This window comes from Callorhinus ursinus, unplaced genomic scaffold, assembly GCF_003265705.2.
Source record: "Callorhinus ursinus isolate GAN/ISIS: 27379988/994484 unplaced genomic scaffold, GSC_fseal_2.0 scaffold12, whole genome shotgun sequence".
Lineage (NCBI taxonomy): Eukaryota > Metazoa > Chordata > Mammalia > Carnivora > Otariidae > Callorhinus > Callorhinus ursinus.
Window position 1 is genome coordinate 23,440,136 of NW_027397074.1, and position 23,771 is coordinate 23,463,906.

The 23,771-nt window shown below is 40.7% G+C and overlaps 1 protein-coding gene across 8 annotated transcripts in view; it reads right to left on the reverse strand.

Moving 5' to 3' along the window:
• SLC25A13 (solute carrier family 25 member 13) overlaps positions 1-23,771 on the reverse strand; it is a 185,108-nt gene that overhangs the window by 130,553 nt on the left and 30,784 nt on the right. For 2 of the 8 annotated variants that reach the window (XM_025872925.2, XM_025872924.2), the window contains exon 3: positions 21,286-21,428. The exons of 2 other annotated variants lie outside the window; for them this stretch is intronic. In XM_025872925.2, the coding sequence (XP_025728710.1) occupies positions 21,286-21,428 (143 nt within the window). Of the gene's footprint in view, positions 1-21,285; positions 21,429-23,771 lie in introns of those variants that run through there. 4 more of the 8 variants (XM_073898853.1, XM_025872926.2, XM_073898850.1 and 1 more) reach the window with 3 other exon arrangements.

Consider the following 23,771-nt stretch of genomic DNA (forward strand, 5'->3'; position numbering starts at 1 on the left):
TCTCCTGCCTGATCACATTCTCTCCCTTTTTTTTTTAAAATCTTCTTTCTTTTTTCAAACAATTTCTTATCGTATCAATTCCTTTTATAAAATCTTTTATAATTTTCATCTTTACAATCATCTTCCATCCCCTCACTGTATCAACCCTTATTTTGTACACATATGTCTTTCTTCCCTTAAAATTTTAGGAGGCACTTTTTTCTAACAGACCAAAATACGCCCAAAATCTAGTGTGTGGCACTGATCTATGCACTAGCCTGATCATATTTCATCATATTCTGCTTTTTCTGTATTGTTCTGTTTTTGTTTTTATCTTTTTTTCTTTTTTTTTCTCTTTCTTTTTTCTTTCTTTCCCTTTCTTTTCCCCTGGTTTCACGTCTTTTCTGATTTCTATACAGTATATTTCCTAGGGACGTTGTTAACCTGTTAGCATTTTGTTCTCTCATTCATCTATTCTCCTCTGGACAAAATGACAAGATGAAAAAAATCACCTCAGCAAAAAGAACAAGAGGTAGTACCGTCAGCCAGGGACCGACTCAATACGGACATCAGTAAGATATCGGACCTAGAGTTCAGAATCATGACTTTAAAGATACTAGCTGGGCTTGAAAAAAGCGTGGAAGTTATTAGAGAAACCATTTCTGGAGAAATAAAAGAACTAAAATCTAACCAAGTCAAAATCAAAAAGGCTATTAATGAGGTGCAATAAAAAATGCGGGCACTAACTGCTGGGATAAATGAGGCAGAAGAGAGAATCAGCGATATAGAAGATCAAATGATGGGAAATAAAGAGGCTGAGAAAAAGAGAGAGAAACAACTACAGGATCACGAGGGCAGAATTCGAGAGATAAGCGATACGATAAGACAAAACAACATTAGAATAATTGGGATCAAAGAAGAAGAAGAAAGAGAGAGTGGGGCAGAAGGTATAGTGGAGCAAATAATAGCAGAGAACTTCCCTAATGTGAGGAAGGAAACAGGCATCAAAATCCAGGAGGCACAGAGAACCCCTCTCAAAATCAATAAAAATACGTCAACACCCCAACATTTAATAGTAAAACTTACGAGTCTCAGAGACAAAGAGAAAATCCTGAAAGCACCTCGGGAGAAGAGATACGTAACCTACAATGGTAGAAATATTAGATTGGCAACAGACCTATCCACAGAGACCTGGCAGGCCAGAAAGGACTGGCAAGATATCTTCAGAGCACTAAACGAGAAAAACATGCAGCCAAGAATACTATATCCAGCTAGGCTGTCATTGAAAATTGAAGGAGAGATAAAAAGCTTCCAGAACAAACAAAAACTAAAGGAATTTGCAAACACGAAACCAGCCCTCCAAGAAATATTGAAAGGGGTCCTCTAAGCAAAGAGAGAGCCTAAAAGCAGCATAGGTCAGAAAGGAACAGAGACAATATACAGTCACAGTCACCTTACAGGCAATACAATGGCACTAAATTCATACCTTTCAATAGTTACCCTGAATGTAAATGGGCTAAATGCCCCAATCAAAAGACACAGGCTATCAGATTGGATTAAAAAACAAGACCCATCAATAAGCTGTCTGCAAAAGACTCATTTTAGACCCAAAGACACCCCCAGATTGAAAGTGAGGGGGTGAATATGCTGTCTGCAAGAGACTCATTTTAGACCCAAAGACACCCCCAGATTGAAAGTGAGGGGTAGAAAACCATTTACCATGCTAATGGACACCAAAAGAAAGCAGGGGTGGCAATCCTTATATCAGACAAATTGGATTTTAAACCAAAGACTGTAATAAGAGATGAGGAAGGACACTATATCCTACTTAAAGGGTCTATCCAACAAGAAGATCTAACAATTGTAAATATCTATGCCCCGAACCTGGGAGCAGCCAATTATACGAGGCAATTAATAACAAAAGCGAAGAAACACATTGACACCAATACAATAATAGTGGGGGACTTTAACACCTCCCTGACTGAAATGGACAGATCATCTAAGCAAAAGATCAACAAGGAAATACTTTAAATGACATACTGGACCAAATGGACTTCACAGACATATTCAGAACATTCCATCCCAAAGCAACGGAATACACATTCTTCTCTAGTGCCCATGGAATATTCTCCAGAATTGATCACATCCTAGGTCACAAATCAGGTCTCAACCAGTACCAAAAGACTGGTATTATTCCCTGCATATTTTCAGACCACAATGCTTTGAAACTAGAACTCAATCACAAGAGGAAAGTTGGAAAGAACTCAAATACATGGAGGTTAAAGAGCATCCTACTAAAGAATGAATGGGTGAACCAGGAAATTAAAGAAGAATTAAAAAAAATTCATGGAAACCAATGAAAATGAAAACACAACTGTTCAAAATCTTTGGGATACAGCAAAGGCAGTCCTGAGAGCAAAGTATATAGCAATACAAGCCTTTCTCAAGAAACAAGAAAGGTCTCAAATACACAACCTAACCCTACACCTAAAGGAGCTGGAGAAAGAACAGCAAATAAAGCCTAAACCCAGCAGGAGAAGAGAAATAATAAAGATCAGAGCAGAAATCAATGAACTAGAAACCAAAAGAACAGTAGAACAGATCAGCGAAACTAGGAGCTGGTTCTTTGAAAGAATTAACAAGATTGATAAACCCCTGGCCAGACTTATCAAAAAGAAAAGAGAAATGAGCCAAATCAACAAAATCATGAATGAAAGAGGAGAGATCACAAGCAACACCAAAGAAATACAAACAATTATAAGAACATATTATGAGCAACTCTATGCCAGCAAATTAGATAACCTGGAAGAAATGGGTGCATTCCTAGAGATGTATCAACTACCAAAATTGAACCAGGAAGAAACAGAAAACCTGAACAGACCTATAATCACTAAGGAAATTGAAGCAGCCATCAAAAATCTCCCAACAAACAAAAGCCCAGGGCCAGATGGCTTCCCAGGGGAATTCTATCAGACATTTAAAGAAGAATTAATACCTATTCTCCTGAAACTGTTCCAAAAAATAGAAATGGAAGGAAAACTTCCAAACTCGTTTTATGAGGCCACCATTTTCTTGATCCCAAAACCAGACAAAGACCCCATCAAAAAGGAGAACTACAGACCAATATCCTTGATGAACATGGATGCAAAAATTCTCACCAAAATACTAGCCAATAGGATCCAACAGTACATTAAAAGGATTATTCACCACGACCAAGTGGGATTTATCCCTGGGCTGCAAGGCTGGTTCAACATCCACAAATCAATCAACGTGATACAATACATTAAAAAAAGAAAGAACAAGAATCATAAGATCCTCTCAATAGATGCAGAAAAAGCATTTGACAAAGTACAGCATCCTTTCTTGATCAAAACTCTTCAGAGTATAGGCATAGAGGGTACATACCTCAATATCATAAAAGCCATCTATGAAAAACAGACAGCGAATATCATTCTCAATGGGGAAAAGCTGAGAGCTTTCCCCCTAAAGTCAGGAACACGGCAGGGATGTCCACTCTCACCACTGCTATTGAACATAGCATTAGAAGTCCTAGCCACAGCAATCAGACAACAAAAAGAAATCAAAGGCATCCAAATCAGCAAAGAGGAAGTCAAACTCTCACTCTTTGCAGATGATAGGATACTGTATGTGGAAAACCCAAAGGACTCCACCCCAAAACTGCTAGAACTCATACAGGAATTCAGTCAAGTAGCAGGATATAAAATCAATGCACAGAAATCAGTGGCATTCCTATATACCAACAACAAGACAGGAGAGAGAGAAATAAAGGAGTCGATCCCATTTACAATTGCACCCAAAACCATAAGATACCTAGGAATAAATTGAACCAAAGAGGCAAAGGATCTGTATTCAGAAAACTATAAAATACTCATGAAAGAAATTGAGGAAGACACAAAGAAATGGAAAAACATGCCATGCTCATGGATTGGAAGAACAAACATTGTGAAGATGTCAATGCTACCTAGAGCAATCTACACATTCAGTGCAATCCCCATCAAAATACCATCCACTTTTTTCAAAGAAAGGGAACAAATAATCCTAAAATTTGTATGGAATCAGAAGAGACCCCAAATAGCCAGAGAAATATTGAAAAAGAAAAGCAAAGCTGGCGGCATCACAATTCCAGACTTCCAGCTCTATTACAAAGTTGTCATCATCAAGACAGTATGGTACTGGCACAAAAACAGACACATAGATCAATGGAACAGAATCGAGAGCCCAGAAATGGACCCTCAACTCTATGGTCAACTCATCTTTGACAAAGCAGGAAAGAATGTCCAATGGAAAAAAGACAGTCTCTTCCACAAATGGTGTTGGGAAAATTGGACAGCCCCATGCAGAAGAATGAAACTGGACCATTTCCTTACACCACACACAAAAATAGACTCCAAATGGTTGAAAGACCTAAACGTGAGACAGGAGTCCATCAAAATCCTAAAGGAGAACACAGGTAGCAACCTCTTCGACCTCAGCCGCAGCAACTTCTTCCTAGAAACATCGCCAAAGGCAAGGGAAGCAAGGGCAAAAATGAACTATTGGAATTTCATCAAGATAAAAAGCTTTGGCACAGCAAAAGAAACAGTCCACAGAACCAAAAGACAACCGACAGAATGGGAGAAAATATTTGCAAATGACATATCAGATAAAGGGCTAGTATCCAAAATCTATAAAGAACTTATCAAACTCAACATCCAAAGAACAAATAATCCAATCAAGAAATGGGCAGAAGACATGAACAGACATTTTTCCAAAGAAGAAATCCAAATGGCCAACAGACACATGAAAAAGTGCTCTACATCGCTCGGCATCAGGGAAATCCCAATCAAAACCTCAATGAGATTCCACCTCACAGCAGTCAGAATGGCTAAAATTAACAAGTCAGGAAACGACAGATGTTGGCGGGGATGTGGAGAAAGGGGAACCCTCCTACACTGTTGGTGGGAATGCAAGCTGGTGCAGCCACTCTGGAAAACAGTATGGAGGTTCCTCAAACAGTTGAAAATAGAGCTACCATACGATCCAGCAATTGCACTACTGGGTATTTACCCCAAAGATACAAATGTAGGGATCCGAAGGGGTACGTGCACCCCAATGTTTATAGCAGCAATGTCCACAATAGCCAAACTGTGGAAAGAGCCAAGATGTCCATCGACAGATGAATGGATAAAGAAGAAGTGGTATATATATACACAATGGAATATTATGCAGCTATCAAAAGGAATGAGATCTTGCCATTTGCAATGACGTGGATGGAACTGGAGGGTGTTATGCTGACTGAAATAAGTCAATCAGAGAAAGACATGTATCATATGACCTCACTGATATGAGGAATTCTTAATATCAGGAAACAAACTGAGTGTTGCTGACAGGCGGGGGGTAAGAGGGATGGGGTGACTGGGTGATGGACACTGGGGAGGGTATGTGCTATGGTGAGCCCTGTGAATTGTGCAAGACTGTTGAATCACAGATCTGTACTTCTGAAACAAATAATGCAACATATGTTAAGAAAAAAGAAAAAGAAGAAGATAGCAGGAGGGGAAGAATGAAGGGGAGTAAGTCGGAGGGGGAGAGGAACCATGAGAGACGATGGACTCTGAAAAACAAACTCAGGGTTCTAGAGGGGAGGCGGGTGGGGGGATGGGTTAGCCTGGTGATGGGTATTAAGGAGGGCACGTTCTGCATGGAGCACTGGGTGTTATGCACAAACAATGAATCATGGAACATTGTATCAAGAACTAATGATGTAATGTATGGTGATTAACATAACAATAAAAAATTAAAAAAAAAACTTAGTTAAGGTGTTGGGGCACCTGGGTGGCTCGGGGTCTCTGCTCAGCGGGAAGCCTGCTTCTCCCTCTCCCACTCCCCCAGCTTGTGTTCCCTCTCTCGCTGTTTCTCTGTCAAATAAATAAATAAAACCTTAAAAAAAAAAAAAAAGAAACTTAGTAAGGTATAAATGTGGCTTTTTTCAACCACTATCCATGTTCCTTCCACTATACAGTGTCTTTCTCATTTGAACAATCCTTTCTGTCTGAGGGAAGCAGTGACCGGAAGAGTTAACACTGAGATCTCAAACATTGAAGCCCTTTTCCTATAGGAGTGGACAAGGGAGGCAAACACTTGGAAGCGTTTGATGCAGGAAAGTGTGAAGTAGTTAGAAGTAAAAGGATATCCTGAGTATAATTACAGTTCATCTAGTTCCTAATGGTGTGTCCAGTTCTCTTTGACAAGAACCCTGGGAAAATTTCCTTATGACCCAAATAACGTAAGCCTCCTTAAAAAGCAATGGCCCACAAGCTTTAACAGGTATTAGAATAAACTGGGGAAATGATTAAAAGTGTATATATTCTTTTTCTTTTTTTTAAAGATTTCATTTATTTATCTGACAGAGACAGCGAGAGAGGGAACACAAGCAGGGGGAGTGGGAGAGGGAGAAGCAGGCTCCCCACTGAGCAGGGAGCCCGATGCGGGGCTCAATCCCAGACCCTGGGATCATGACCTGAGCCGAAGGAAGACGCCCAACAACTGAGCCACCGGGTGCCCCTAAAAATGTATATTTTTATCCTAAGCAGCCATAAAAAAGAATGAGGGCGATTTCTTTATATATTTAGAGTGATCTTTAGGATCTATAGCTAAGTGACAAAAGCAAGTGTATGTATGTCCTAGGGATAATATTACCCATATGTTGTGATGGTTAATTTAATGTGTCAACTTGACTGGGATCTGGGGTTAAACATTATTAAACATGTCCACATTAAACATTATTTCTGGGTGTGTCTGTGAGGGTGTTTCTGGGTGAAATTAGCATTTAAATGGGTGAACTGAGCAAAACCCTCCCCAATGTGGGTGGGCATCGTCCAATCTGTTGAATGCCTAAATAGAACAAAAGGCGGAAGAAGAAAGAACTTGCTCTCTGCCTGCCTGACTGAGCTGGGACATCCATCTTCTCTTGCCCTCAAACTGGGACTCACACCATTGGCTCACCTGTTTCTCAGGCCTTTGGCTCCAGAGTGAACTACACCACTGACCTTCCTGGAACCCCAGCTTGCTTTCTCAACTTCAGAATCACATGAGCCAATTCCTTATGAAAAAAATCTCTCCCTCTCTGCTCCCTCTTCCCACCCCCATATATATCCTATTGGTTGTGTTTCACACTATATATTGTCTCTCGTAGGGATATATATACATATGTAGTATAGAGAGAGTTTACCTAGCTGCCTCTTGGGTATGAATGGGGACAGAAAAATGAACACCAGTTTACTTATACTTGGGGGAGAAATACCACGTGGAAGAAGCCAAGAACTAACTGAAAGGAGAGTGACCTCTAAGGGAAGAGAGGAGGCAGGGTGAAGGAGGCAGACATGTTAAGTCACATTTCTAAGTACTTCTTGCTTCTGTTAATATAGCTTTGACTTGGGCAACATATGTTTTACATATTCAAGAATTAAATTAAAAGAAAAAAAGCAATCCCTAAAAATTGAAAACAAACTGAAACTAATGAACCTCAACCATAGATCAAGTTGGTGGCAAAACTACACAGAGAAATGAATTGTTTCAAATAACTTTAGAAACACAGTCTTTTCACTCTAAGTATTTAGTGGGATACAATCAAAGCACAAAAAGAGCTGAAAAGAAATCTTAAACATCATTCAATATCTAACTGTTAGCAGCAATACTGGTGTTACTGTTTTGAATATAACCTACATACTGCAAATATATAATTACATGAATGCTGCTGATAACCAAGATTTTTCAATGAAAGAGTAAAGAGATGACAGAAAAAGCAAAGAAATAAAAATACCTCAAATTTAATCTTGTCAATTGTTCAACTTTGAGTTAGAAATCCCATATGAACTGAAAACTTTTCCCCCATTAGCTGTTGGAAAGACCTCAAAGCAATGGGAACCCAAAAGAAGCACACCTGATACCTAGACTGTGGTCTCTAACTACAATTGCCCATTAAAAAGAATAAAGACTCCATGAAGAGTGGACGATTCTAGGTCTGGAGCAGGAAATATACAAAACAACGTCCTGTTGTACCAGAAACCAAGTAAGCTATCAAATACTACTGAATCGCTAAGGAGAAAACATAAATGGGCCCCCACTGCCAAAATGAGATAAATACAATTGATTAAAACATGCCAAGTATTAACTTAAAAAGCATTCTATGAGTTCATGATACTCAATATAATAAAGACCCCCATTCCCACAAAAAATAACCCCCAACTCACTGAATCCTCAGAAGTTATTACAACACCAGCGGCTTATGCTGAGAACTGGCTCAGATCAAGGAATCTGGCTGACTTCTACTTCTAAGCTGACCTCCCCCCTGAAATCCAGATGCAAACATCTAACAGTCGAGCTCTCCAGGAGCATGTGGAATGGGCACATCGATACTAACATGTCCTACAGAAGTCTTGCTTTTGCTTCCAAACCTATCCCTCCTGCAGGACTCCCTCAGTTGCTTAGCTTGCCCTTTCCCATCTCAGAGCCAATCCAGCAAGAAAAACCAAAATTCAACCACTTACCACCATCTCCACAACGAGCGCTCTAATCCTGCCATCTTCTGCCTTCTTCCACTCTTGCCCACTTCATTGTATTCTCTACAAATCAGCTAGGGATATCCTGTCATACAAATCAGCTAGGGATATCCTGTCATACAAATCAGCTAGGGAGAGCCTGTCGTACAAATCAGCTAGGGATATCCTGTCATACAAATCAGCTAGGGAGAGCCTGTCAAAATTTAATTCACATCATGTTAGTCCCATGCTCAAAACTCTCCAATGACCTCTCCTACATTTGGAATAAAACTGTCCAAGAGCTACACAACCTGGCCCCTGGATACCTTTGGTTTCTTTCACTTTCCTGCTCCTTGCCAGCCTCGGTCTCCTCGCTACTTCTCAAACGTGTCAAGCACTTTCCTATCTCATCTGCATCTGTTATTACCTCTACCTAGAAAGCTCAACTCAGATTCTCACCTGGCTCACTCTTACTGCAATCGCTGCCCAAATGTCATTTTGCAGACGTCTTCCCTGACCACCCTACCCACCATGGCACCCCAGCGCACACAGCCAGCCACTCACCACCTCCTTCCCGTGCTTTAACAGATGCAGCCACCTACCTCTGTATCTTATACTTATCTACTGGTTTACATTATTTGCTATATAAGAGTACACTGTTTACCATTTTGTTTAGAACAGTGCCTGACACATAGCTAATGTCAATAAATATTTGTTAAATGAATTAATAAATCTGAAATTAACCTAGATTTTTCAAGTATTAGGTTCTCTCAGGTCTGTAACACCTGGTCACTTTACCACACCGTATGTCCTTTCTTACAGAGACTAAGTGACTTTATAATTTCTACACAAGTTCAGTAGTCATCTTCTTTCATCTCTTACTCTTCTAGACTGAAAAATCCCAAAACCCCACCATCAATGGGAAAGTTAACAGGCACCAAATCTCTTCACAATTCACTTCAGGAATCCCTCGCAGCTTTAGTACAAGACCGTTTTAATTCCAGCAACTGCCATGCCCCGTGCCCAGGACACTGCCTTTGGTAGAGAAACAGATCTTTGAGCAGCCAGGAAACAGAGCTTACCCTTGATTTCTTTGCCTTTAACATTTTAGATGTGAGTTTTAAACACCTCTGGTACAGAATAAAGCAAGACTAGACAACCAAACAAGAGAGTGGGAGAGCACTTGTTTTGCTCTTTCATTTTCTGAGCACCTCCACATGCTGAGAAGAATGTGGAAGAAGGGGTTGGTATCCTCAGTTGGCCCAGTAAAGAAAAATAAGAATTCTGAGAATACGGTATGCCAACGGGACCTCAAGGTTGAGTCTAAGAATAGTGAAAGGGGAGAATGATCCAAAAACTAACCCTGGCTTAGAAAAAAATGGATGAGAGGAATGTGAGGAGAGCTTTTCCTAAGTCTGTGGCTGTGGATGGTCGTTGGCGGAGGTTTGGGGTCCACCGTATGTTGGCCGAAGAATGAGTCTTGGGGGCTAAGAATCTTGCAAAGGACATCAGAACTTGTTAGCAAGGACAAAGGCACAGTTCTCACGCAAAGGTCCATTTTCAATATTCTCCTCTATGTGTAGAAAGTCCCATGGAAGAACAGATTGGGTCCAAGCCCAAAAGAACTGGGTCCAAATTCTACTTCCAGCAACTCACTATGTTACTTTGGGCAAACTACTTAAATTCTGATTCTGTACCTCCCTTTGTAAGTAGGGAGTGAAAGCACCAGTTTTAAAGACTTGTTATAAAGATTAAATAAGAAAATGGATGGAAACTGTTACCACCAGACCTGGAACCATTTATGTACACAGTTAACTATTTGCTTCCTACCATTCTTTGGTCTAACCATCTAGGAGGAACTATCAGCAGAAATCCAATCCCACAGGGTATTTTTGCTTTGAAAGTTTTTCAGGTAATAAAATTGCTCCTCTCGAGGCATTCTTACCACCCTGCAAGATCCCGATCTCCCAGGATGCATGATCTGGACTGCACCAGGACTAATCTCCATGCCCTTTATCCTGTGCATGTCAACCTCCACTAGCAGCCCTAGATTTCCCTTCACCTCGCCTCCATCACCTACATCTAATCCCCAGGGCTCTGTACTTCCCCTATTCTGTGCCATCTCTCAAAAACCCTTCCACTGTGCCTTCTACAAGACATAATGAGCAAAATCTTGCTCAATCCCCCTCTCTAAAGGGATCCCTTTCAGAGGAATCCTCTAAATATCCCTTCGCCTTATTGCTGTAACCAATACCTGGCTCTTCCTTGAGGGCAACCCTCTGCAGTCCCCTCATAAATACAGATGGGCTTTCTTCTGCCATCCTAGGTGGACCAGGCTTATAAACAGGGCAGGTATACTCCTTTTTCCTCATCACCTCTTCAGGCCATTCCCCAGCCCTTCCTTCCTTACCCCACTCCTGTTTAAATACTCACACCACCTGATTACACCACACAGCAACCTTCCTGGTTTCTATCACCTAATGACCCCTGATTCATACCCCCAACCACATTTTAGCTCTGTGTACTAACACTTCAACACCAAGCCTTCAAACACCTAGACCTGAGGTGCCTGGGTGGCTCAGTTGGTTGAGCATCCAGCTCTTGGTTTCAGCTCGGGTCATGATCTCAGGGTCATGAGACTGAGCCCTGCATGGCTCCACACTCAGCACAGACTCTACTTGGGATTCTCTCCCTCTCCTTCTGCCCCTCCCCCATTCACACACACATGTGTGCGTGCACTCTCTCTCCCCCTCAAATAAAATCTTAAACACACACACACACACACACACACACACAACACTCTGACCTCCCAAACACTTGAGCTCCTCCTCTCTTCCAATGATTTTTTTTTTCCACCCTTCCTCAGACACTCACACCCACGGTCAGACTCCAGAAGTCTGCCATACTGATAACTACAATACTTCCTTATTCTCAATGTCATGCATCTCATATTTGGGCCACTATCTCCTAATTTTCCTGCTCTTCTTTCCTCTTATACCCTAACTTAAACAGTCTTCAACCACACTCAAACATACAATTCAGTAAGCCTACCACCCTCTCATTGACTCTAATGCCAATGTCCTCTCTTTGCCCCTTACCCAGATTCAATCTACAGGCAATCATTATAATCACTCCCCTGCATACCCCTCACTTCCCTGGCACCTCTCCTACTCTGATGATTCAATGCTCAAGCCCTTAACCCTGCTTATGTTGGTCCCTTCCTATTCTATGCCAGGAGCCAAGCAGCTGAACTCTGTAAAACACTCAGCTGCACTAACTGGTCTCACTTTGAAGGTCATGACCACAAACCCTCAGGTGGGCCCTCAAGTGGGTCTTGCCCGGGATCCTTTCAACACTCCCACTTCTAGGTAACTATGTAGTATACTCTCCTCTCTCCTCAAACTGCCAGTACCTCAGCCCGCATCCTCCCTCTCATCTAGCTCCCAGAGCAGAACCAGGGAAACCAGAAGTCGACTTCCCCCAAATCCCACCACCACATCTACACAACATCTCTACTCTATACTCTACCTGTCCTTCCATTTCTCTAGCTCAGCGTTTCTTGGGGCTTTGGGGTATGAGGACCCCTTCACATTCTTATGAAATATTGAAGATTCCAAAGAGCTTTTATTTATGTGGTTTATATGTATAATTACTGTACTGGAAATTAAAACAGATAAACTTTTAAAGTATTCATTACTTCATTTACAAGTGAATAAACCTATTACATGGCCATATAAATAGCATATCTATGAAAAATAACTTCTAAAACAGAAAATGTAGTGAGAAAAAAGTATTTTATGTCTTTGCAAATCTCTTAAATGTCTGACGTAATGAAGACAGCTGCATTCAATCTGCTATAATACATTGTTTTGTTGGAGGGATATGAAGGATTTCAGCCTCATGCAGATTCATTAGAAAAGGAAGGAGTATTTTAACAGCCTTTTCAGATAACTGTGGCTACTCTACAGTACAACACCAAATCCTAACAAGTGATCGTTCCTCAGAGATCAGTTACAATGTGGAATCCGAAACTGCATCCCACTGTGTTACATTAAACTCCATGGGTCTGTCTTGCACTGGGAATAGATCTCTTACCCAGGCATGATTTTGAAACCCCCTGTACCGGACAACGAGAAAACACCTTTCCCTAAGTTATGCCCATCTTCCGAATGTTGGCACATTTCATTACACTATATTATAAACTCACAATCATTAATATCCCCACTAATTACATCAGAAAAGTCTAAGTATTGGGAAGCTGTCACATGAAAATTTTAATTCTCTCAAATAAAAAGTGTTCTATAAAAAAAATGACTAGCTCAGCCAGCAACTCAAAGCAGCTGCTCAAGTGCTTTTCCTCAACCAACCACATGACAATAACCAGCAGCAATCCTTTATGCCAATTTTCCATACAGTCCCCCAGAATTTTCAAATTACGTGTACTCAAGGGTGAGATTTAATAAAAATCAATGATTTTTACTGCTTCTTCAAGGACGTACTGAAGTGGACCTGACATCCTCATCACTTCCGTCACTGTGAACATGTGGTGGTGAAGAGCATGACTGCTCACTCGTCTTGTCTGGCCTGGTGGCACTCCTTAACTGCAGCTAAGGCACCACACGTCTGACCCCCCCACTGCTCTTAGAACCATCCGTTCAAAGACAACACAGTGAAAAAGACAGATGTGAATCTTAGTATTATTAGGTAAACAGTTCTGACCTCACGGATTCCTTGAAAAGGTTTTCAGAGACTCCCAGGGGCCCAAGGACCACACTTTGAGAACAGCTGTTCTAGATGAACTCACCCAGTTCTCAACAAGAGCCTACCTCCTTCTCAGACAATGCACTAGAATTTCTTCCTTTTCTCTCCTACATGTCAGAGCTCCGTTCCCTACAGTCACTCCCGCCAGCTTACATTATGCTGTCATCTATCCACAACCCTCCTTTCCCCGCCCCTCCCCCTCCAGCCCTGGCCCCATTTCTCACCTTCCCTTGACAGCAACACTCTCCAAAAGAGGGCCTGCATTTCGCACGTAGAAGGGGGAAGAGGAGGAGGGCTGTCCCTACATATGAATGAGAAGTGAAATCAACACCCAGTCATTAATCAACCCTTTCTCGAATTAAAAAGAAAAATAAACCCAGGCACCTGACATTCCTAAAGGTTTTCTAATATACCAGCGACATAATACAAACCTTTTTAAGAATTCTTTTTAATTTGCTCCTTGCAGACAGTGTCTAGCCACCACATTGCACGCACCCCCCTATGATTTCAGACATCAAATATTAACACAAAGTGAGAAATGCAAAAAGAAAGGGGGTTAATCAGACACCTTGAGAGAAAGAAAAAACACTGATTCAATGAGAGCTGCTAATGAGGCTTTTTGTTTTGGTAGATTAATTTGGGAGTCTGATGACTAAGAAGAAAATTTAAGCTTCTCAGGTGACTGCTGTTGATTATTACCAAGTTTTTTTTTAATGAAAGAGATGCTTTTGCTTAATTCTATAGTTTATGAATTTCAGGTGTTTATCTGAAATCTGTGTCCACCCTAGTATGTAGAAAACGCTCCTCGTTAGCAAACTGAAAGACCTCCTCTTATTGATTCCGGATTATATTTGACAGATGATGAGCATTTCAGACTGTGAACTGCTGATATTTAAATACATTACCCTAATACTCTTTAAGCATTGCCAATTGTAAACCTCATTAACTCCCAGCGTGTGGCCAAGGCCTGGATCTCATCGCAACAGCCTCACAAAGTGAAAACAGGTATATAAAAATGATTTTATCATCAACAACATTATTATATCCTCCTTCACCTTGTGAAGTATTTAAAGGCCATATTTTTTTTTTTTTTTACCTCAGCTTAAGAGTGAACATGGGAAAGGCAGAGAACACACTTGATTTATACAGCCACACATTTTAAAACCCTAGATTTCTTTTTTATTGTTTCTTCTTTGACACTCTTACTCCTCATGTCTCAAAAATGAGAACAGGCCCTGGACTCTGTCCTCTGAAGAGAAAGGAATTATGTGTTGATTATATAGCTATCATTTTAATACAATAAAGTGGGGGCTGTGATGGTAAAATGGACATGTTAGCTCATTAAGAAATCCGGACTTCTGATATCCCTTTTTTCAAAAGAGCCAACTTCTGTTCTTGCGCGGAGTGCAAAGAACTTGTATACCTGAGATGGAAAATGTTAATGTTTTTAGTCATACATGATCTCAGCAAACTGATTAGATGCCGGAGCCAGCCAGCGCCCACCCCACACGGGCAGGGGTCAGGTTGTACTGGTCAGTGAGCATCCTGAGCCCAAGAGGCCAGGCACCCAATACCTCCAGCTTATTCAGGCCCCACTTAGTCTTCCCAGGTAAGAAGTTCAAGTACTAGGGAAAACAGTTTTGAGCCCAGCTCTCTCTAGTGAGATATCCCTTAATAATAAACAACAAAGAGCAAAGCTCAAAAGGACGTGCACAAAATTTATTTTTACTTGCTCTTGGTAGATAGCTGTGTGAATAATGTATAAAAATCACCCTCGGATAATACACAAAGAAAGCTTCATTCCCATTTTAAACAAAAACATAATGATGACAAATCTAAAACACACATCAAAAATCATACAAATAAATCCAACATCAAGTAGAGAATTCATACTGTTCAGCTAAGGTAAGAGGGTCTGGCCCCTAAAACAGAGGGTCCTCGAGACCCTCCCTCGCCTCCCTCTCCATTCTCCTCAAATGCTGCAACAAGCTCTCCTTATCCATGAGGCCCACCAACAGAGAGTTTCCAGGAGCAGGCATTCAAAGTTTCTTCTCTCTCTCAAGGAACTTCACAAATTGATTAAACCCGTTATTAAATCTATTAAAACAGTGCAATTTGGGGAAATCTAAACACAACAGGCAATTAGAAGAGGGGTAGGGAAAGGTGAAATCAAAGACTCTGAGTAGGCTATAACATAGGCAAATTGTGCCAACCCCCAGACTCAAATTATCCTTTGATGGCTCCCCATTGCTCTCAGAGTACAGATCCCCAATCCTTGACATGAAGTACAAGTTCCCACACAGTTCCTGCCTCTTCCATCACTGTGTCCTGCACTTCCCAGGCGCCTGGCACACTAGCCTCTGCATTTCAGAAAATGGGCCAGAAGCTCACAGAATGGAAGTGTGACCAAGTCGCTACCCAATGAAACACTGAATCAGAATGAAGAGTGCTCCAGAAAAACAGAATCCCTGTCCGGGAAGTTCATGCAGTGCACAGGCATTTAACTTCCATGCCTAGAGTCTGGCCCAACCCCACACAGAAATGAAGCCTTCAGGAAGGGGCTGTGCCCTCACAGAGACAGGCTGCGGCAGGGGTCTCCTGGAAAACATTGGGATCTGGCCAGAAGTTACTACTGGAAAAAAGGCTGTTTACAATCAGGCCGGTTGTGACTACAGGCTTTCTAAACCACAGAGAAAATGGGTACGTGAGAGTATGAGTTTCCGGAGCTGCCGTAACAGACTAGTACAAACTAGGTTGCTGAACACAATAGAAATTTGTTCCATCACAGTTCTGGGGACCAGAAGTCCAGAACCAAGGTGACAGCAGGGTCACACTCCCTCCAAAGGGAGATACTTTAGGGGAGGAGCCTTTCTTGCCTCTTCAAGCCTCTGGTGGCCCCAGTGTCTGTGTCACATCTCTCTCTACTTCTCATAAGGAGACTTACAGCATTTAAGGCATGGATAAGCCAGGATAATCTCTTCATTTCGAGATCTCTGATTTAATCATATCTACAAAGATACTTTTTCCTAATAAGGTCACATTTCCAAATTCGAGGGATTATGACTTGGTATGTCTAGGTAGACGTTATTCAGCCACTATAGTGGGTAACCTAGAAACTGAACTAGAACTTCCATTCCTCAATATACCTGGGCTCTCATAACTTAAGGGGGGAGGGGGAACAAATACTTCTTAGTAGATTTACCTATGTTTGGTCAATAAACTGCTGTGAAACAGGCCAGATATTGGACTAGACACCAGAGATCTGAAAATATGCAGGACCTGGTCTATACATGCAAGAAACCACAGCTGGTGGGCCAGTATCTACCCAGAAATAACTATTTCAATTCACCCTGACACCTAGGTCAGCACAGCTGCCACTATACTTAAATCCTAAAGTTACCGATCTACCGATCTACAAAAGCTTTACTAAGCTTATGCACTAAAATCCCTCTGGCCAGCCAAGTGATGTGAAAAGAGCCTGGAGAGACAGAGAGCGCCCACACCAGTGCTTTCCCTTCGGTGTAGGTGTTGTGCTTCCACAGGCCAACATGTGGCTTCATCATGTAATTTTTTCAAGGAACAGTAGTTGATTTGGGAAGATGATTTGTGACTTGTGAACTTGATAAATGCTATGCCTCCAAAGAAAGGGAAAGGAAGGGGAAACGAAGGCATTCGCAGTTTTACATTGAGAACAGATGTATGTTTACACCTATTTGTGAAGTAAATACTGAGGAGCTGTATGTCAGGGTTAGGCTTAGGGAAAATGGCACGTGAACATCTGAACAGGCTTGGGTCTTAGGCAGGTCTCGGCTCAAACACCAGCACTGTGCTACTAGCTCAGAAAGCCTAAATAGTTTAGACAAGTTCTTCAACTTACTCCATGCTTTTGAAAAGAGGTACAATACATATGGTGAGACTTAAAATATTTCTACCCTTGCATCGAGAATGCCTCTAAGTTCTTTCAAGGGAATTAAACAAAAGGAAAACTAGAAACAAAAAGAAAACTGAAATAACTCTAGAAGGGCATGATTTCATAAAGTATGGTACATAATTTCATAGAAAAGGATGAAGCTATTTATCACTGTTAATATGAACCGCATACAGAAATATGAGAATTGGTTGATTCAGTCTAAAAGATTATAAAAGAAGTGCAATTAAAATACATTCAGATTATGGAAAATATTGATGCAGGTTAACAAATCACAGGAGACACTGAAAAAATTCTAAATAATCGTGTCAAGGTGAAAAGATTATGGGTGCTTATTTTCCCTTTTGAAACTCAGGTTTTTGCAGTGAAGGAAGAAAAAGTCATAGGGCAACAGATTGAGGCCATCTAAGATTTTCTCTGTCACACTGAAACACTGAGATTTAAGATAATACAAAATCTGAAAGAAAATGTCAAGTTAAAGAGGATGACAAGATTATGAGAGAAAAGGCAGTCTGAAACAGTGGAAAGGCTACATGGTCTTTGGAGGAAGTCAGGCTTGGTGGCCAACAGCTTAATAGCCCACAGCCCCAGCTAGCTCATCTGCACAACCAGGAAAGCAGAGCCAGCATTTTAGATTGTTATAAGTTTTGAAAAAATATACATGTTACATTATGTATGTACAACGTATGTTACATTACTGTATCTAATGAATCAAAGGCTGTTATTTTTGGAGAGTACCTGTAAAAATAAATAGGAAAAGCATGTATGTTAATGGGGAAAAAAACATTAGAAGGTATTACAATTATATAAGTTAATACCCATAAATATATTAATTTAATAAATAAGGAACCAATATGTTCACCGAAAGAGATCAAATATTAGAAAAAATCCTGTCGTGTTAAATTTAAATAGGAAATGTCATTATGAAGTTTTGATTTTTTTTTAAGTATATGTCTCCGTTCTTTCCACTGAGAAGCCAGAGAAATAGTAACAACCTAGTAACGATAAGCCAGTGCCCAGCGTTCTGTTTCTAAGCACTGTTCCCAACCTAAAAGCACCAAGACAGGACTTCTTGAAGAAGAGTGATTTCCAGGTTAGAGGAAGGAAATACCCACAGTGAGCGTGGAACATCTTACTTGCCTGAAAAGCAAGGAGCACTCACAGGCACTGGAGTTGGACTGAAGGGACTCCCCTTGCCCACATTGGGATAAGCTGAGCATCCACAAGAATAACAGTTAGATTATAATTCATTGAATTTAAAATAAAAACTTCCAGGACTTTACACTGATATAAAGAGAGAAAGAAAACAGGGTGGAGGGAAGAAAGCTTTCTCTTAACAAAGAATGCTAGACAATAAATACAGGAGAAATGACAAAATTAGTAAAATCACCACTTGTCTTTCGGGGCACCTAGGTGGCTCAGCCAGTTAAGCATCTTCCTTCAGCTCAGGTCATGATCCCAGGGTCCTGGGATCGAGCCCTGTGTTGGTTCCCTGCTCAGCAGGGGAGTCTGCTTCTCCCTCTGCTTCTGCCCTTCCCCCTGCTCATGTGTTCTCTCTCTAATAAATAAATAAAATCTTTTAAAGATCACCATTTTTCAAACTGCAACATAATAACTAATTCAGGAAAGAATCATCATCGATGCTAACACTAGTGGATGAAAAGTTGCTGGGAGACAGGATATGCACATGGTCTCAGAATCTATTTACTAATTACAAACAAAAATGATCTCTGTACAATCTAGGGGATGCCACCTTAACCAACTGATCAAACTTCCCATCACCAATGCTGTGACAACATGCCTCCTGAGGAGGTACAATAGGTAGTACAGAATCACTCCTAACCTGCACCAAAAACTTTAACATGAATCCAGGCCTGAAAAAGCAATCAGACGAGTCCAGTATTGTGGGACTTTCAATAAAATAACTGGCCTGGGTTTTAAAAGTCAGTATCATGGGAAAAAAACAAAACAAAACAAAACAAAACATTAGAAGGCAAGGGTCTGTTCTAGATTAAAAGAGATATAACAACTAAATATAATAAAAGAACCTTGCCTGGATCCTAGATTTAAAAACAAAAAAACCAAAAATGAGCAATGAGCCATTTGAGGCTGGGGGCAGGTAGAAAGATCCAGTATGTTAGAATACAGACCGGAAATTAGAAGATACTTCACAGCACTGTTAATTCTCCTAAGGAAGATAATGGTATGGCGGTTATGTAGGAGAATGTTCTTATTCTTAGAAGATAAATGCCAAACCATCATGACGTCTATAGTTTATAATTAAATAGCTCAGCCAAAAAAGAAAACGATGTGTATGCATATATTTGTATATAGAAAGCATGCGTGTGTAAAAAGAGAAGACAAAGGTGACAAATTTGTTAACAACCAGTCAATCTAGGTGCAGAGCATGCTTTGTTCATCATATTCTTTATAGGTGTTCATTATACTCTTTCAATGTTTCTGTAATTTAAAGAATTTTTAAGCTATCAAGTAAGAAAAAAAATGAATCTTAAACCTTGAATCAGACCATTTTTGTTGTATGTGAGCTTGGTCACACTTCCTACAAATCATGAACACAAGGTGTGTGAAAGCAACCAAATTACCCCCCCCAAAAAATACATCTGGGGAATAAATCTATGTTCTATCTAGCTTTTGCTTCAATGGACTAGTGTGAAATATACATCAGCCTCTCCAAGCACCACCCAGCAGAGGCCCTGTGAAGGAACGATCACCTGCTCATACATTACACACACCTTCCCACCAGGCAAAAAATGCTGTGTTGGGGTGGAGATAGAAAACAGAAGTAACCCAAATAACCTCTGTCAGAATAATAAACAGAGAAGGCATGCTCCAGCAGCTCTCCGGGATGTTATTGTAAGTATCACAGCCAATATCCATCCCTCTCCCTCCTACCCGCAAGACCTTCATTTTAGAGATTACTTCGATGGAAGATGGGACCACAGGCGCATAAATAAGAAAAGGAAAATGCTGGTAAAAACTGAAAGCATTTGCAATACATCAACAAATTTTACTATAGTTGTATCTTAACCAGCGCATATGGGAAAAATCAGACAGGTGACAAACAGAGAAGGCCCAGAGTAGAGAAAGCCACTCCGGAACAGCAGGTAACTGCAATCTACGGAAGGGGGTGCTGACAGGTAGAGCAAGGATAGGAGGCTGGGTCTACCACAGTTGGAGAAGGCCAGTTCTTGGACATGGTACTTGGCTATTAGGGAACATTGATATTTGTATTACCAAGAGTGTGGGTCTCAATATTCCACACTTAATGGTAAAAGCCAACTGCAATCTTAAACAGCTTAGGAAAAACTCATTTTTTAAATTTGACAACACTGGTAAGGGAAAAAAAAAATCCAAAGGCATTCAGCAAAGTGTCAGTCTCTTCCAGCTTGGGTAGAATGCCCTTCTTAGTGATTTGGAACCACCATATTATTCTGTCAGATTCATACTATTTAATCATATGGAAGATTTCAAAAGTTATTTGAGCAGAGGGAAAGACCATAGAAAAGTTACGTTCGTAGAGCTATATTTTACATTTACTCACAATTTTTACAGTTCCCTTGAAAAATACCAATATATGTATAAATATTCTAGTAGATCTTATACCACTCATCGACTACAATAAGTCTCTGAAACTATAAGAAGTTCCTTACTGTCAAAAAATACACACATAGGGGTGCCTGGGTGGCTCAATCGATTAAGCATCCGACTCCTGATTTCGGCTCAGGTCATGGGATGTGAGATAGAGCCCCACGTAGGGCTCTGTGCTCAGCGCAGAGTCTGCTTGAAATTCTCTCCTTCCCTCTCCCTCTGCCCCTCCCCCCCCAAGAGTGCTCTTTCTCTCTCCCTAAATAAAGTCTTAAAAAAATACACACATAGAATCCCCAACTGTGATAAGAAGGAAATGTTAAAGGTATTATTCCTAAAATAATGAATTAATTGTAATAGGTAGAGAAAATGCTTGAGATGGAAAAGTATTCATTAACTTCCTAATCTTTAAAGCAACAGAAAGCTATTTCAATCAAAAAAATTAAATGAGGTAATTAAAAACAAACATACCCATCTTTGGTCTGATCCACTACACCACTTAAAAGCTCCACAGTCTTTGGATTAGGCTGGCTTTCTCCAAAAATGTTCAAATATCGAGTGACAAAGTCATTGGGAGACATGAAAAACTCACCATTTTTTTCAATGCTTGCATACTGTTTAGAAAAAAAAAAGAGAAAAGATATTTTACCCTCAAAAGTATATAATCATGGGATCAATATGTGAAAAATCTGAAAATATTCAAAGGATAAAACATCAGATATGATAATACACTCTCCTCAAGCACAGTTATTTCCCAACACCTCATAAAAAAAACAAAAACATGTTAAGTGTGCCAAGTTTTATGTTTATACCAGTGGTTCTCAGGTTCTCAACTGCGGGCAGCTTAGCCTGATTGTCCAGCTTATAAACACCAACATCCCCTAACAGCCAAGTACAACCTAAGAGGCCCAGCCTTCTCTCTAGGTTTCCTGCCTTTCAGGGATGAGGGGAGGGGTGGGCGAGGTTTCTCTAGCCCTGCACTTCCTCCATTTGTATTTATTTTTCCCCACAGAGGACATCTGACAGTGTCTGATGACAAATTTGACTGTCATAACCTGCGGGGGAGGGACGCTACTAGCATCTAGTTGGGAGAGGTCAGGACGACCCCCTACAACAGAGTGATCCAGCCCCAAATGTCAACAGTGCTGATACTGAGAAACCCTAGTTTACAGAAATCTGGAAAGACAAATTACATCTTTTTAGCAAGGACATACAGCTTAAAAAAAAAAAGATTTAATTATAAAATCATGGATGGCAACAACCTAATTCTTTTGTCCCCATTCCTGTTTCAAGGGCACGAATAATGCAAGAAAGGAGGACAAATAAGCTAAGCTGGAAAGCAAACTATTAACTGTATGGCTTCTTGTGGGATTTTATGGAAGAAGATATGAAAGGCTCCTCTAGTTAGTGTCTTCTCCATTCTGGAGTGGAAATGGTCAATGAGAATTAGGTGCACTCGATGCTTTTTCACAGTGTTCCTCTTGCCTTTAGTGATAGATTCCAGCGCCCCAAGCGGGAAGCTGCTCATTCCTGTTTTGTGGAGTCCCAGGGCCCGTGAGAAATGCTGAGAAACAACATGGGATCATACGGTATCCTGATGGCGCAGGAGAGGGCCTGTTGATCCTGGGGACAGAACAGTGATTTGGGGGTGGGGAGGTGAATTCCATGAGATACTCGAAGAACAAGGGGAGACGGATGACAGCAACCACACTGGAGGCCACAGTGATGTGGGGGCACCCTGGGGGCGCCCGGGAAGGGAAGTGCAACCATAGTATCTCCACTCCCTCCGCAGCTGCCGCAGAGTCAAGTCCCATTACAATTATTTCTACAAGTCACTTGTTATTTCTACATTTTAATTCCAAGGCAGGACAAACTCTTGCTTAGATACTCAGTAACAAGCTCTGGAGTCCCTCAGGCCTGGCCTGTGCCGAGCTCTGCTTTTGCCTCTCACCACCTGTAGGACCTCAGATAAGTAAAACTTTCCTGGCCTCTGGTTCCTCCCCTGTAAAATGGGGATAACATTACCTGCTTCTTAAGGTCGATGATAGAAATAAATGAATAATCATGTAACACACTTAGCACAATGTGCTACACACAATAAGCACTTTATAAATGTTCTGTACGATCCGTTTCCGTTTAACATTTTTTTTTTTTTTTTAGCACGGTACAAAAGAAAAGCTCAAAACTGGTCCAAGAATCCCACTATTCTTCACTTAGCATTGAATTGGCTTTTCGGAAATGTAGAAGAATTATATTTTGATTTTCCTGAGGCAAAACAAGACAGGAAGTACAAAGATGTCGCTGCTAATTACAGCAATCCTATGATTAAGAATCATACCTATGTTTGCTTAGAGCAGTGAGTAATTAATTTAGTTAAAAACACAATTTAACTCTTCTCCCACCAGTAGACGTTTAGGTTATTTTCCAGTTTGGGGTGTTTTTAAACAAAGCTAAGGTAACCAGCCTTGTATATAACAATTGTGCAAATTCCTGGCAATCTTCAATGGCTAGACTCCTGGAAGAGAAATTGTTGAGTCAAAGGAGAGGAACTTGAAGGCTCTTGATACTTATTATCACACTGTTCTCCAGAAAAGATTGTACCAATTTACACTCCCACCAGCAGTGTGTGAACATGCCCTTTTCCCCCTTTGTCTATCAGATTTGTTGCAAATATTTATCCAGTTTGATACTTGTAGATAATTGAGTCTGTAGATTTTTTTTTCCTCCTTTGCAATTTCTTCCATTACTTCTAAGTCTAGAAGCTAAGCCTTCCTCATCTCAAGACTAATATTCATCCACATTTTCTCTTAGCTTTTAAATAGGTTTATCTTTTAAGTTTCAATACATTGTTACTTTATTTTTTTATGTGGTTTGAGCTAAGGATCCTCCAACTTTAGTTTTTTCCACTTAATCTCTTGGTTGTCCCAGGAGCACAAATGAAATCATTCTCCCTTCCC